The 16,882-nt window shown below is 39.3% G+C and overlaps 1 protein-coding gene across 1 annotated transcript in view; it reads left to right on the top strand.

The window, feature by feature from the left end:
- Window positions 1–14,818, top strand: part of LOC111271604 (neuropeptide SIFamide receptor) — a 58,024-nt gene extending 43,206 nt beyond the window's left edge. The window contains exons 4-7 of the mRNA XM_022852523.2: window positions 466–660; window positions 2,225–2,335; window positions 2,696–2,793; window positions 11,845–14,818. Coding sequence (XP_022708258.1) covers window positions 466–660; window positions 2,225–2,335; window positions 2,696–2,793; window positions 11,845–12,025 — 585 coding nt within the window. The 3' untranslated portion in view covers window positions 12,026–14,818. The remainder of the gene's footprint in view (window positions 1–465; window positions 661–2,224; window positions 2,336–2,695; window positions 2,794–11,844) is intronic.
- Window positions 14,819–16,882: the final 2,064 nt, after the last annotated feature.

The raw sequence follows: 16,882 nt of genomic DNA, 5'->3' as shown, positions 1-16,882 counted from the left end.
AGCTCCCACAATATAGAGTACCCAGTCGGTTTGCATCGAAGCACGAGAAACTATCCAATAAAAGCATCGCCGGCTATATATGTAGCTTCTACATAATTCATTTGAATAGGATCTATCGAAATACTCGGTCTGTTTATCTATCTGGCTTATGCCCAGATCCCACGATTGCAATTGCGGGGTGAGCGGATCCCGCCCGATAGCGATGGCACTGGTTGAGTGAAACGGACCAATATAAATACTTCATCACAATAAATGGTCTTCCAGCATTTACGGCGTAGTCGGAGAAAACAGACAAAGCTACAATCGGCGCATTGCAATATAATAATAATAAATACAATGATAATAATGAAAGACAATGATAATATAGTCTGACAATATAACCTATAAATGTGTGATATGAAAGAATCATTAGTTTTTGTTTATAATGATTACCTGTTTGGTTTTTCTTTTTGATGTTTTTTGCAGAAATTTCGAGTAGTGTTCAACACCGTAGCGTTATTTGCGTGTTGTTACGTCGTTCCACTTGTTGTTATTACAGGAACATACATCCTAATATTTGTTACTGTGTGGAAGCGCTCAATACCTGGGGAGTGCCTCAACAAGACATATACAGCGCAGTACGGTGGCAACCGGACGATGGCTCAGCGCTCGAAGCTCAAGGTTTATACGATGCCTGAAAAGACAGACAAGTACCTTATTACTAGCGAGACAAAGGACGACAAGCCTAGTTATTTATCGTAGCTCTAGGTATGTTTATGCCATAGTGTTTAATATAGATTCACAATGTACTGCAGGCGGGCCAGCTAAATTTCATAAGAGGTTGTACCGTGGCTCTGTGCGCCTGGATATAATAGTAGAAGGAGAATCGAGCCGTGATCGGAGCCAGACCATTACATGTACGTACGTGAGAGATAATGATGAAAATCGCCCATATTATTATGATAGTTGTAACGCTCGCTACGTTCTATAAGTTATTCTATTTAGTTTGGTCTACCACCAGACATATACGCATGTATGTATACATCTAAATTGTTTTATGAAGGTCATCCCCTACAATGGCAACCTTAGCGGGTTTAAATGTGAACGACGGACGCTCACCTTAGACTAATGGCGTCAAACGCCCAAACGATACGGGGTTCAACACAGCAGTTGGTTCAGAGGCGTATTCAAAAGAAGCAACTATAATCACGCCGGGCAGATTTCCAGCTAGGATCTTGGATCAAGGTCGTATAGAAAATGCTTCATATTGGTGAAGGCTGAGTTAAGAGTCAATCATACTTGATATTTCATTCACAAAAGATGAATCACATTATGACACACATTGATGTTAGAGAAATCGTTGCCCGTATGACATTCGTTATTATCGAAACAGGCCTGCAAGGCCAGCAAAAATATTCAACGAATACCTATGAAAGAAGAAAGAGATTAATAAAAAATAAGTAGATATTAAAAAGCAGGGTATCCGAGAGGTCGCTCTGCACGACTGGAAAATCATAATCTGCCCAGCTTCAACGTAAAAGTCATTATGCATAGTAATGAGAACCAGAGGCTATCCCCATAGCTGCTTTGAGGATTGTACAAGGTAAATGCTTACTGTCTTTTTAGAACATAGTGCAACGAAACAACTTAATTGTGGCCTTAATATATCATTACCATTAAAGCAAGCGTCTTACAGTGCACTCAATCCACCGACTAAAAATCGCGGCTACTGTAGACTCCATCAATCAGCCTATATTTACGTAAGGAACATTGTCGTCAATCCCAACGCGACGCCTTGTCGCTTGGACACAGCCAACGACAATGTTTCGAATCTTTGAACCGGCAGTGCTATTTAAAAGCCAACTACTCTTAAAAGCTATTTAACGGTATTTCATAAAAAATACCCTTTAGTTGTCCAAAGTACCTTGGACTGTTATAACCTAAAAAATAAGACAGTGTACGCAAGTCGTTGTGTAGCTAGCAAACAGTATAAACAAACGGACGACGCATGGGTCTGTGCGGATGTCCGAAAAAGACTCGATTTAAAAGTGGGTCCGAACCTGTCGTTTAACGCCAGTGCTCAATAGCTTCATCAAACCATTGACAGGCTGGCTACAAAATAGACGCTATGGACCGCTGTTCAGTGTTCACTCGAAAGGGAGGTGGGCGCGCAGTAACTGCGGCATTATTAAGTTCTTCTATTAAATAAGTGTTTTTTTATTTCGCATGTTACATACAATTATAGGTGGTCAAGATGATGGTATGTGTTGTGTCGACATTTTTTGTTTCCTGGGCTCCGCTCTACCTGGTTCATGGCTACATCCTTTTCTATGGTTATCCTGAAAATAATGAACAGGTATACTCGAATTCTATTCAACAGCGTAAACATATGTTGCGTAATACTTAGACACGGTCTATGGTATCCGGACTATTTAAGTTTAAAGTGAAAATTATCCATGGCTAATATCATTGATACGCACAAACAGATGCAGGCTATTTGCCTCAAAGTCATCCCCTTACACCACCATGTCATGGATCAGAGCTCCTTCCGACTGAATCGTGTTAATAACAGATTTAAAAGAAATTTACTTATGAACTAGTTCAAATCTGTGTCCTGAGGAAGGAAGTTCACAAAAATACATCATAAAATGTTTACATAAGCAGGTTATCTTAGACATATTGCAAAATATGTATTTCATTACGCTTGTATTTACAGATGGCCGCCTTTCTACAATTGGTGCTTCCGATCTCACAGTGGTTGGGGATGACTAACTCTTGTATCAACCCAATATTTTACGCGTATTTCAATCAAAGGTATAGTAGAATCAATATTTTGGTAACAGTTGGTACTTAAATCGTTTACAATTAATATCGACTAGGACTTGCCGACGCAGTAGATATTCTACAAGAAATGGAGTTGTAACTAGGTAGGCTTAATGCAATCATTCGTATACCTACACCACACAAACGTCAGTCCAACGACGTATTGCACCCGCCTGAGGCAAATTCCCTGGTAAGATGAATCAGACCAGCCTGAAGCTTGGCTGCGTTTAGCCGAGGATGAAGTCGTTTTGATAAAACGGGATCGCCGGGTCATAATGTGTCAGAGCGCCGAAGCGGATTTTAGAGATCAGTCGACTCGAACGTTGACACCAGTTGACGGGCTTAAGAAATGCGTAAAACTATAATTTTGTATTCCTTTGCTTTACACTGCGTATCTTCGATAATTTTACTTAATAATAACTCTATTGTATGCTAGAATCTTGACTAAACTCGTATTCCTATTGCCTAATCATCACAGCACTATTGCTTTTTGCATAATACTTATTCGACCCTTTTTTCTAACCCTCCCATACGGCTTTCGAATCTTGAGTTGGTATCTCTAGTTTTATTGCTTATGTTATCTGTTTCCGAGCTCCGTTTGATAACGTAACCTATTTAATCAATCTGTCAACCTGTCCTTGTTGCAGTTTTTACGTCTTCAACTTTTTCTCTTCAAATATTTTTCTACGGCGAATTTCCGTGGATTCCGGTTGGGGCAATTCGTATGCTTTTGCCATATTTATTATTATTATTATTATTATAGAGCAGTCTCTGACCGCTACGAAAAAAGGGCTTGGCCAACAAACCCCACAGAGAAGCCTATCGCCCGAGGCTGAGTCTTCTCAAGCAGATTATTCTCTCAAAATAAATTATTGCTACTGCGAATGGGGCAACAATTTTGTAGGGTGTAGTATGATAAGACCCACGTGTGCACGGTCAGGAAGACGGTGTCGTTGCCCCTACATGGCGGAAATTCCGCTGGCTGGCTTCTATGGTATGTATGTGCTTGAATAAGGATCGTGTGTGGCATTATCGAAACAGGTCCGGAGTTTACATGTAAGGAAATTGTCGAGAGACCGTACAAAGTTGCTAATAAGCTGATCGAACTCTGAGCATATTATTATTGCACTCGCGAATGGCGGGTGTGCATCATGCATTGTAGTGGGCGCACAAAAAATTCGAAAGGCAAACCTGCGTTTGTACTCAAGTTCCCAGTTAATGTACATACGGAGGCAGATATATGCAACGATACATACAAGAATATCTATAAACGAAGAAAATGAATTTGATCAACGAGTATTATACGTCACATATATGGAATAAATAGCTGCATTGGAATAATGGTGGGGTTTGAAGAACAATCACGATTCAAACCTTTTATTGTAAAGGGAAAGACTTCTACGACATTGCGACACGTACAGTAAATTATATAAAACCGCTTCGAAATGTTAGGTATCTGTAAAAATACCCACGTTCGTAACTCTTTAGAAAAACGTTCTCTAAGTCTTACAGCAATACTTATAGCATTACCATTTGACGATGTAAAATATGTCGGAAAGATAAATCATCAAAACTGTTTTCTACTATTAAGAACTAAAATCGCGACGCTGCTTTAAAGTAATTTTAGTTTTCCAGCGAAGCGTTTGCCTTCAGTGTCCTTCGGGTATCGATAGACGCGGACTGGTACGATGTTTGACATGAAAGGCAATAGAATCGAGGCGTCTGCTTGTCATCTGTCTGCTTGTGATGCCAAATATACCAGCATTTGTCATTGTCAACGAAAAGCCGGCGCGACGTTTACTTATTTGATTGCAACCATGGCGGCAGCCGTAGATTTTTGTGTGTATTCAAAATATGTACGTATATCTGCGATGACCTTCTGCGTGATGGTGGCATATTGAACGAAAATAGCATTTGAGTTTATAGTAAGGTTCATAGCTATTGTCCATACTTAGATTTGTTAAAGTTCTATCGGGTTATCTTCTAGGCTCGGAACACGCACAGGCTGCTATACAAGGTTTCCGCTAAGAGGAAGCTAACATCTTATAGCTTCAATATTTGCATTCCCATTAGAGCAGAGTTACCATTTTTGTACATTTTGTCCGAAACTAATTTGGTATCACGAAATTGTCCCGAGATCTTTCCACTGAATCGATATAACTTTCGTACTAGTGGCGTAACTTTGACAAAAGTTTCCTGTCATTTGGACAGAAGTTTCAAGAAAAAGGTCTTCTATAATGAAACAGCAAAAAAAGACCACGCCTACATTCCCATACTTGAAAAGACCTCTACACCGAAAGGCACTAAGGTGCATTTTTCTATGACGATACACTTGCTACATTCTACTTCCTATTGAGCCTTATCGTTAGATATTCTTGAAATTCATCTTCATGAGATATTCTTGAAGGATCATCCAACTTTAATAGCTTCGCTGAGCAGGACGTTACACAAAATATCGAAATTTTCAGCCTGATTCATGATACTTAAATAAGCTGTATCCCTTCGTCTGGCGTACTGTTACTGCTTTTTGAGCTAATTTCGATTGGCCGATTTTCCCATAGTTAGACAGCGCAATGCGTTCTTATCTCAAACGCAACGTCCTCGACTAAGTACATATATACTTACATTAACGTTATTTGTTTTAATGATTCCACAGTCAACGTCGTAGAATCTGAGGGCGGGGGCTCGGGCCTTTCGCATGTATAAGTGCGCCCGTAATTTTTGAAGCGGTTGAAAAGGCAATCATAGTAAGGTGGCGTACTTCTTCGAGCCGCTAGGTGAATAACGAAACCGACCCAGACTGAAAAAGCTCGTTTTTGGCCCTCCTCTGGTATAGGGTCGTACGGTTTTGGCCTAAGCCGGCTATTCCCATCCTAAGTTGCAGTCGCACCTGCTCGGCAGGACCAACAAGCCGGTTTAAGTTGTTGCCCATCAAAAAGTTCGATGGTTATTTATCATCTTTACTAACTGAAAGTTTTTAATAGCTAATAAACCTTTTGCGTTGACACTACATCTTTGATCCTTCAAGGAACTTACGCCCATTTCTACACCGCATAAAGGCTAGTAAACGAAACGATTGCGTGTACGATTCGAAACCGATCTTTTCCAGTTGTTACTCGGCATCAGTAAGATTATAATGATACACATACTACACATATCGAAATATGAATGAAATGCGTATCTAAAATTGTCAGCTCCTGCACGGACGTTAGTCTTAATTAACACCCTTGGGTTAACTCCCACTCCGGCGTTGTTCGAAAAAAACATGATTTGTTCCGAATTAGCTTACCTTCTACTAGCCCCTCTCTACATCCAAACTTACTAGCTGAACCGAGAGGGTCTGTTCCTAAAAGTGTTTTGATAATACACAGTCTTAGTGTATCCACGCAGTTTGGCGAAATATCTGATGTGGCTTTTGGTACTTGGTTAGAATGGGCACGTGCACCAAGATTCATTTAAGGCTCGGTCGAACGGCCTTTGAAATTTGCCCCAGGGGCAAGACGTACTGCACCGCTAAATCGTATAGATTCCACTCCCTAGGTTAGCTGACCATGATTGCCTGTTGTTCGCTTTTTGTAGTCCTGTTCTCTACACATAACCAAAACAATTCAAGTGATCAATGACGAGGATGGAAACTCTAGAAGCCATTACGGCACACGCCTCATTCTTTGGCTAGTAGCGGGTTACCCTAAGCTTTTAGAGCATCATAAAGGTAAAAAGAAGAGGTTTTCCAAGGGATGCTTCAAACAAGCTTATTACACAAGTATATAGTACATGAGACCTTCTGGTTCTTGACAACAAAGCTCAAAGCGAAATTAAACATGGAATGCCTTTTTAAATGTAAAATTCAGCGCATGGAGTTATTCATTCAAGGCATAAATGGATCTTTGATCCTATAGACACGTATCCCGTTACTAACACAACGCTGTTAGCCGTGATAAAATCGATTTTTTGAGTTTTGCGCTCGTCGTTAAGCGTTGAGTCAGACGGCCGGCTGTCGGCACAAAATGAAAAGTATGCCGAGGTTTTAATCTAAACCACCATGTGAGCTAACACGTTACTACAACATTATCACGCTTTTTACAGTAATAATAGTAATCATGTTAATTTCTATTTTTTTTTTCTCAAACTTTTTTCTAAGTTTCTAATTTTTTTTTCATAAAGCATTTAAGAAAGTTCGAAAAATAGCACTGAAATGTGTATAAACTAGACGTTAGTGGTTTATAACTGTATCAATATTTAATGACTGGCAAACATTGGAATGGCCTTGCCCTGCAGTTCCGGATAAAAGAGGGTGAACGTAGTTAGCTCTTTCACAACTTAGCTCGTTCATAATTTTTTTTCTTTTTTCGTAAATGCCAATAAAGTGTAAATCTGCTCATTCATGAACTAATTCGATACATTATACACACCTTCATACGATAGCCTAATAACAATGCCAACTGGGCGATTAGAATTCAGTTGTTTCTAAATAAAATGGTCATTTAATGGAATTCTTATAAACAAGTTCAAAAATCACCACACACCCAACAATAACGCCTAACGAGTAACAACATTTCTATATGTCTCACGTAAAAAAATCACTGAAATTAAGAACGTTTCGAGTCATTTAGAAATCAATTGCACAGGGCTTCTTAACGAGATTTAGCGTGTACGTGAATGAATGTATCGTCTTATTTTTTGCTTTTGATTTAGTTCCAGTAAAAGTTTCATTGATGGAAAGAAAACCAAGACGTGGACTGAATCATTTTATAAGTTATTATATTTAGATTATAAATTCATAGTATACTGCATATTCGTAAAGATACATGGACAGTTGCTGGCAGAGAACTTTTACATATATGATATTGAAAGATACGCAAGAAGATAAAAATGAATATGATGACGTTTGAGTTTAGAGAACATATTTAAAAACAAAACAGCTTATACAGCGGTACGAAACGCTGAACGTCTTACATACGCCGCTGTACAGCTAATTTATTATATGAACGACAAAAAACCAATCACATACGTCCTATTAGGACGTAAATATAAATTATTCCATTCATATGTTGGCCTTTTGAAACTGAATACGGGAACGAAGCATGTCTGAGATTCTATCGCACACGCTTTCTCTATATGTATCCGTAATACTCTACTACTACTGAAGAATCAATGAAGCTCTGTAAGTGTCTCCTCCCAAACTGCGTTTGCAAGCCGTACCGTTTTCGTAACCACTTCAAAATTAGATTACGCCTCATCGATTCGTCCACTTGAACATCTGAGGTCTATTTTACTGCTGATACGCTGAGAAAGGCGTACAAACGTTTTAGTGGTTACACAATGAAACGACAAAAGCCCCTATCATAATAAAGGCAATTAGAGAATCAACAGCGATAAACCACTTTCAACGTTTCATGATTGATTCGTCGACTTCGTTTGAACAGCATGCTTGTGTGTCTAATGAGAGAAGCTTAACAGAAGACACACCAGCGTAACCACGCTATGCGAATGTCGAGGAATCCTTAGGGCGTTGGTTCAGCCGACGAGCTGCCTGTGCGGACCACGATCCGGGTCAAGCAATAGCATAAAAGTTCCCTACTAAAACTTACTTTTGATCGGTTGTTGGCTAGCGTTTTTTGCTTAAATGTGCCGCCTCGATACGATGAATAACAGTAATTTGCCCTAACGCCTCCTTGACGAGCAAGTTCTAGTTGGTGAATGAATCAAATCTATCCCGACTGGAAAAAAAACACCCGCTCTAATGTCTGCATGCCCTAAACACAACCTAGAGACCATTACCACTTGTAGAAGTATGGCTGTTACGGGCACGAGCTAAGGCGGCCCAAGGAAAATAGGTCAGCATTAGCCAAACCAGAGGGATAACGCTAGGCTCGCTGAGGCCTTGCCTCCACTCAGGCCAGATGGATTCACTGCCCCAACTTGATTTCTTCGAAGGCTCGCTTAAACGCGACAGCGGGACGAACAAAATAGCATTTTCGTTTCGTTGGCCCGCACGTTCGCTCCCGTTGTGCCTAACGCTTTCCACTTTCATCAGACAAATGAAATCGCACCTGTCGGTCACGAACGGGACTAGTTCTTGCCGGCCTTGAAAGTCGTTGACGGGCGACTTTCACCGCTTACTAGCGGCGACGCTAGCCGACCGCGTCCAAATACTTTACTTTCGCATACTTTGCTTGACACACAGTGAAACACAGTGGAGTAATTGGCGTAACGCTTTGACAGCGCAACGGCCATTGTGCACAATGTCTGTATTGTGCGGCACGTAGTGCAGCTTACCCAGTGGGATGCTGGTATTTACAGTAGCTGTTAACAACAACTAGCAGTGGTAAAGGTGGGAGTGAACACGTTGAGAAACGTTGCAGCGACAGACGACGGGCGTGAAGTACTCGACATTCTTAAGGACCTACAATAATCGCCCGGTGTTTCTGTCCGGACTCACTCAACAACCCGGGCCAAAGGATGTCACTGTCGGGCAGAAGCCTTGTCCAGGGCACTTCACCAAACAATACGAAAACAAAACAACTCAACAATTGAAGCGGCTTGTGCGTCGTCGAGCTCTTTTTCATCATTTCGCGGGCAAGTGTCATAAAAGGCTGCGTTATTTACGAAGCCCTTGAAAAGGTTCTCTTCGGTTCGGCTTTGGGCGATTTAATAAAACATTGTGTTTTAACTTAAAATATTCGAACCTGTAGTGCGGGACAACATAGATGAAGCTTGTAGCGCTCGAGAGGGTAGTAGTAAGAGAAGGTCGTAGTCTGATAGCAACCAAGTATGGCCCAAGATGCCGCACAGGCCAAACCGGACTGGAAAACAATCAGCAAAGAAAAACTGCACAAAAAATTACCTTTGAAGAGATCAGAAAAAATGTCCTTTGTAACGCTAACCTCGAAAGGGTGACATCGAGAAGAACTAGGGGAATGGAGATAAATAATTGTAAACACGACGCAAATGATTGAGTTGCGTTTGAATTAATGTTCATATAATTTATCAACGTATAAAAATGTCTGTAGTAGTAGTAGTAGTTCATAACCACGTAGTTTAGATCGACATCCATAACGAATAAATAAATTGGGGGAATAAAAAATACTTATAGGAGAAGAGACTAGACCGATCTTTGATTTGATTATATGTGTTTGTCTAATTCAATGGATAGAGCTTGGCAATGGCGTTGCTAGAGGCTTGAGCGGCTCTTTTTTTTCTCGCAACTTAAAAAGCTGGCCATTATGATGTTTGGCGATGCGAGATTTTAACATATGTCGCACGATCAGCAGTCGTCAATCGTGGAAAAGCTATTCCGATCTGTTCCTGCCCTCAAACTGACTAGTGAATTCAACCATTATTTTTTACCGTAAAAAAACTATTCAGGGTCAACGAAGAATTGTTAAAACCTTTGCGAAAATAGGTCGTAGTTTAAAAATCGAAAGTCGAAGATAGACGATGCTATGGACCTCTAACACACTCGAAACGCAGTTTTAGGTTTAGGCCAGAAATGTGTACGAAGATTATAATCAATGGCAATTACTGAAACTAAAACAAGTATTTTGAGTTCGATAGGCAGAAAATGCAACATTTCTTTGAAAATATGTTCGTTAACATTCAGCTTGATTTAAAAGATTACGGGGTACTCATTGTTCTTGCCAGCGGCAGCTTGCCAAATCTCATATCTAACTGGCGCTATTTCGCTAACGTTGAGGCCTTCTAGCCCCGACATTTACGACGACAACAACGACGAGGGCCTTGACGTTGTATCAGTAAACAGGTTTTGCATTTACGTATGAAAAGGCACTTGTTTGTCAAGGTACTTTAGTTACAAAGAACGAGAAGGAAAGAATCAAGGAACATGCTCGATGTAGAGTAATACGCATAATTCGCACATGCGTTAGGATGGGTTGTTATGCATAAACTATTTCTATACGAAAATATCTAGCAATTTTTCGTAAGAGATACAGAAAGCTCTATAGTGTAACATGTCCACGAGACAGTAATGGCTTCTTGGTAATTCATCGACGAAGTAAGCCGTTTGTATCGGGTACGTGACAGCGAGCCGATGGAGATGTATCGAAGTGTCTTGATTGGCTCGTTTCTGCCGTGATATTCGCTGTTGTCATGTTGGGGGAAGGAATCCAGTTCGTCCGTATCTCTGAGAATATACTATGTTACGAGCTTCCAGGGCCGCTGCGTGGCTACTGATGTTATCAGGTCACGCAGATATATCGCATTGCCTTTAATTTCGAACGTAATGATATTATATCGTCAAGCTTTAGCTTAAAATATATCAACGTAGTTTTACCTTAGCGAACTGACTTACGTACGTTAGCTGATCCTCATTAATTTTTATTCATTTATCCTTTAGTTAGTCCTAAGAATGAATGCGGTACCTAATTTTAATGATACTCCAACAAAAAGTATAGGAACTGCGGTAAGAGCTTCAACATAAGCTAGCCTTCGACAACCGTAAATCAAATCCGTGAATATATCATTTACTTATAGAAGCAATCGACAATGAAAAGTGTCAGAAAAATTAAAATTTGTAAGTGAAATATTTTAGAAAAGATCTTTGTAGCGGATGCCCCTGGCGGGGATAAAGTTTTCCAAATTAATTAGCCAATAAGATAGCCAATTGTTTAGCAAATATAATTTTAGCCTTTACCCCCAGAATTTAAATCTTCACTTCATTTAATTGATCATTGCATTCCGTTCAATTATTTACTATTTAAACCAATTGAATGTTTATGTATAAAATACGTTTATGTAAGGTCGACATGGCTTTGCACTAACCTTTTTATACTGACGTATAATCTATCGTCGTTTGTAATAGTGTTGACATGAGGTAAATTTTAATGATGCCAAACTTTATGCGTTATCGAAAGAAAAGTTTAGTTTTATTAAGGATACGCAGGTGGTATTAGTTTTCGTTCAAAGTAAATGTTTTTGACTGCAACGGTTAGGAGCACGCTAGAGTGATTAAGGCTGTTAAATAGAAAAGTTGTGCATACACACAAATCTTACGTATGCATTTCTTTATCGTCATGATTACAGGTTTCGACATGGTTTTGCCGTTATCCTTGGACGGAGAGACCGTTCCCAAGGTTTTCGAGATCAGCGGACCCGGCAGCATAAATGGACAATGCCAAACGCTTCGCATGCAGCCGTACCTGGCGACGATGATGAGTTGATTAATCCGGACCTTGTAGCGATACGAATTGAGACAAGCTTCTAAAACAATGGTAGAAGCTTACGGAACCCGCTTGGGCTAGGCGGGGTACGATTATAGCAGACGATAGTGGCGGCGACTCGTCATCTGCTCATCACAACAATCATACGATGGTCGTGGCGCGACAGACACCTTTGGTGCGACATGGAGCCAACTGTGGGCAACGTTGACTATGCCGAAATAACGAATTGGCGAAACAAACGGCGATCTACGATATTTTGAGTAATACTGCACTAAGTGGAACAGGTGCAGTTTACGCTGAGCATCTGCTCACCTAACGATAATCTAATGATGTCTTGATGAGCCAATCCAATTGCTGTTTATTAATGAGTCTATAATATTATTGTTATATAACAGCACACCGCCGATAGATCTCGGTTGCGTAGTATGTCAGGTAAGCATAGAAGCAACGATTATGTTTTTGGGAAATGCGAATTATATGCGCTGGCCGCGATGATACTTCTTTTTTTGTCAGAGCATTGCGTCTTTCATTGTTCATTGAGTTGCATAGAGTGTTATATATGGTAAATGTAAAGCGGAAGTACGACTTTCTGATTTGTTTAGGGGGCGATACAAATCGGACGTTATTGAACAAACGTGACAAAATTTCACTCATCTCTGAGTGGCACAGAAAGATTTACTAACCTAATGACCTGAAGGATCGGAGCACCGCAGACAGCATAATTTGACGTGTTGCAACTTCACAGAATGATTCTATTATCTAACGGTTAATGTAGCGCGGTCCTTGGGGGTCCGCTAGATTTCGTGCATCCTACATATTTTTGGAGACCGGCATCTTAGTTAAATAATACGTATGTTCTCGATAGAAACAATGTTTAGAACTGCATCGTAAAGGAACTTGTAAACCAATGTTGGTAAAGGTAAATATGATCGGACCTGGTAATCCGCCGAAACTTAACTACGGCGTGATACTTAGAGGTCGCTAGTATATGATTATCATGATGCATTAAAGTTAGAACTGGCAATAATGCGTTTTCAAGATTATAGCTTATAACTTCTGCCATTGTTGGGTGCACATATCTGCAAAAGTTGTCTGTGTCACTTCGTGCATGCATCGGTTAGTTATTAGAAGTATTAATAAGGAAACATTACACAGGGTTCTGAAAAATGAAGCGCACTGAAGAAATTTCTAGTTAATGTACAATTAGTTAGAGGATTGTAATCATCACCACTAGGCGTAATTCGTGGTGCACAGCTTATAAATTAACTAAATGGGCATTTTGAGCTTTATGTTCGGTAGCGCCTTTAACTATGAGTTAACTAATGGACATCTAGAAATGACAAGAATGTATTATAACTTCTGTTATTAAACTCCTCAAATACTCCTTGTATACATGTAAGTTTTAACTTCATCAAACGTCTGCGGAAAGCGTCAGATAAATCTGGATACTTTTTTAATCTGAATTTCCTCTATGTATAATGGCCCAAATAGCAATCTCTATGTTAGAGAGAGCCAAACCTTTCTAGAATTAATCCACACAGTTGTTATAGCTTGGTAGGAGAGTCCTATTCGATTAACGGGCTAAAAGTACAGTTTTATTGGAAACCCTTGCGAAAGAAGCATCGTAGGTAAAATCATAAAAGCTTTCTGTCGTGCGAAATCCACGACCTACGAGGCTGCCACTTGCTCGCATACCCGTTTAGAATCCGAGGAGGTTTGTTATGCACAAGCTGAGAAATCTACTAAACAAAAATGACGATTTAAGAGACGATCCAAAAAAATGTGCGAAAAAGGCATAAAAGAGCTTACCTGATTATGTTATGTTGATATTTAGATTTGGAGTTCAATTCCTCCGCGATTCGTAGAAACTAGAATGTTGTTCAGTTAATGTCGACCTCAGACACATGCCTAATATCATCTAAATTTAACAGATGCCTTTTGATAATCTTGAGGTAAAGGACCCTTTGTTACTATGTTTTTTTAAGCATTGGTGAGTGTCAAACGTTCGGCCTTCCAGAGAAAAAAATCGCTGAAGTTAATGCAGAAGTCAGTCAAATGAACAGCTGTTGATTCGTCCGCTTAATTCAATCTAGTTGCGAGATCGTGGACCAACGCTGTATCGCAGGAAAATCGCATGCTTTCCAAGAAAAATGGTTCGAAAAAGCCATTCACTTAACATCTCACTTTCTCATTACTTATATATATATATATATACATTATTTTTCTAAGGACAAGGGATGTAGTATCCAGGGGTCAAAATTAAACAAGAGGTACGTGCCCAAACTAGACGCCAACGTGCTCCACCCGCTTATGGCCGTAATCAAGATGTGTCTTTTTTGCTAATCTAAAAAAGCGATTATAAACAAAGCTTTTACGCGCGGTTTCAGTGAAGAACCAATACTATTATTAGGCTAGCTATGGCTGCATCGAATGGGTCTGCTGGAATAATAAACGAAACTGTAGGCACTTCTCATTTAGAATGAAATATATGATTGTGTGAATTATTTGCGCGTCGACTGCTTTGCGTTTAGCTGATGCATCCTGTAGATTTGAATTGTTCTACATGAGTGTTCCTAAATGACGTACAGAAAAGTCAATCACTGCTGAACACTGCTGCGTCGTTCTTTGTGTGAGACAAGCAGGACTGACCTGTAAATCCAATTTCTAAAATAGAGTATAGATCCCTGAAGAAGATTCTCTTTTTTTTTTAATTGACTATTGCTCATGGTGGTATTTAAGGTGCGTTTTAGGGTGTGCTGTTGATTACGAGTGTCCTTGAGATTATATTTAGCAGTATAAACTATAAGGAGCAATAAACCTTCCTGTTTTGAAGACACTGTCTATTTGTAATTCATAATATAAGCTATACCCGTAAAGGCTTAAACGTTTCGTGTCAAATGCAGGCTTAGGTGCTTCTTTGTCTGGCATTGTTATCATAGTAGTCTCTATCCATACACATGAGCGAAAATCCCAGAACAAAGAGTCGCTTCATGCTTGTTGCGATTGTTTTTCGTGGCTACTGCTTTAAAGATCTTTCAGCAAATTTTAAAAATTAGGGAACTTCGTACTTCCTGCTTTACTTTACGTCGCAACGGTCCTGATAGTGGAAATTACATGGGGGATGATGCCTAGGTAAGAAACGTTGCACATGCAGGAAAGATTGATTTAAGATCCTTGCCCCGACTGAAGAAATTGCCGGCAAGCGACAAAGGAAAAAGAGACCGATATTCTGTAGTATTTCACCTCATCTGTTGCAAAATTGTAGCAGATGTCGACTAATAAGATGGATTACGGTATCGTTTCGCCTGCTGGTAAGTGCCACGACTGCTGAACTGAAAGTTTGCATTGGTTTCCAACGCATCCATCCTCAACCTAAATATGATCTCATTTAATATCGTTTAACTAGATTCGGCTAACCAAACAAAAATTAAACAGAAAAAAAAATTGAGATAATAGGACTTAAGCATACGATTGGCGTATGAGTGATTCTGCATGCGTTCGCAGTTTCGGGCGATACAGGGTTGTTGAGGGTGTATCAGTTACGTAATGACTAAAGAAAAAAAATGACCAATCCGTCCTTCAAAAGCTCTAGGCTTTATCTCCTTCGCAGTGACTAACAGACATAAAAACATCATTTTCTAAGATATGAATAAACTGTTGATATTTATGTTTGATTTCATACAAAAAAACCTTTAAAGAACCCTATCTACTTTTATGGTGACGGACAATTGTAAAACCGGGCTTTATCCTTCTTTTCATGCAATTCTGCAAGATTTAAAAACTGGAAGAATCGCTATTTTAGATCAACAAAGAACGACTCTTACACTCATTGCAGAAGGTAAAGGTCAGTAAGAACGGCATATTGCTAAGATTATTGAATGGGAGATATTTAGCTATTTAGTTCATAGTCACGAATCAACTCGAAGTCTGTTTCGTACTACTTCAGGCCAAAGATGTACTCCGTGTCAAAGGTTCAAACATGTCAAAGGTTAACGCCGGAAATGCTTCCGTGTAGTTTCATTGGTTTCAAACTATAAGCATCCTTTACACTTACTATTTGACAGATTTGGAAAATTAGAGACATCAGCTTGGCATGGAGAGCAAAGGATGTTATGGACAGATATATATTACATTATTAATACCCGTTAGAACATACAATGTCTTTGGTGCAGGCCTCATCGCAGTTGTCAAAAACAAAGAACGAAATCTAGAATCCGTTACGTACATATCAGCGGAGGAAATTATTACGGTTACCACACAGAAAACCCAATTGACTTGTGAATAATAAAACGTAGGAATGGGTTAGAATGGGTTTACTATCAATTCAATGTTTATTAAGCCTTAAATATGAAAAATATGCAATATCTTATTATACGTAAAATATGATCAGCTTAGGCGTTCATTATGCAATTAAATTCAATACGTGAAATCGTTTATCGATTTGTGTTGAAAATCTACGAAATGTGTTGAAAAAATTGACGCTAGATTGTAGTTTATTTAGGAAATACCTTATTCATGTGATAGGACCCTTTATTTGGTACTATTTCGTTATTTATACTTATGCCAACATGTTCGACATATTTCGGGTAATTTTTTTGCTTAAACTTTACAGTTGACCTTGCAAATGTACTGACTATACAACCGATGCTCCAGTTACACGAGAAAGCTCTTTTTATGTTTAATTAGAAATATTATTAGTATTAATAATAATTCTAAATATTAGTATTTATGCCATGTTCTCTTTTAGGTAAAAGACATGTTTTTTTTTTTATCTCACTGTCTGTTTTATAAGGTTTTTCGTAAAGAATCCCATAAGCTTTCAAAGCTTTGCTTCATTTTTTGAAATTCCGTACGTGTTCGATTTTTTTTCGGAGTTTTAGGTTCTGTATGTATCTATATAT

The sequence above is a fragment of the Varroa jacobsoni genome, unplaced genomic scaffold (genome assembly GCF_002532875.2).
Source record: "Varroa jacobsoni isolate VJ856 unplaced genomic scaffold, vjacob_1.0 scaffold_176, whole genome shotgun sequence".
Taxonomy (NCBI): Eukaryota; Metazoa; Arthropoda; class Arachnida; order Mesostigmata; family Varroidae; genus Varroa; species Varroa jacobsoni.
This window is presented reverse-complemented; position numbering and strand designations above follow the sequence as displayed.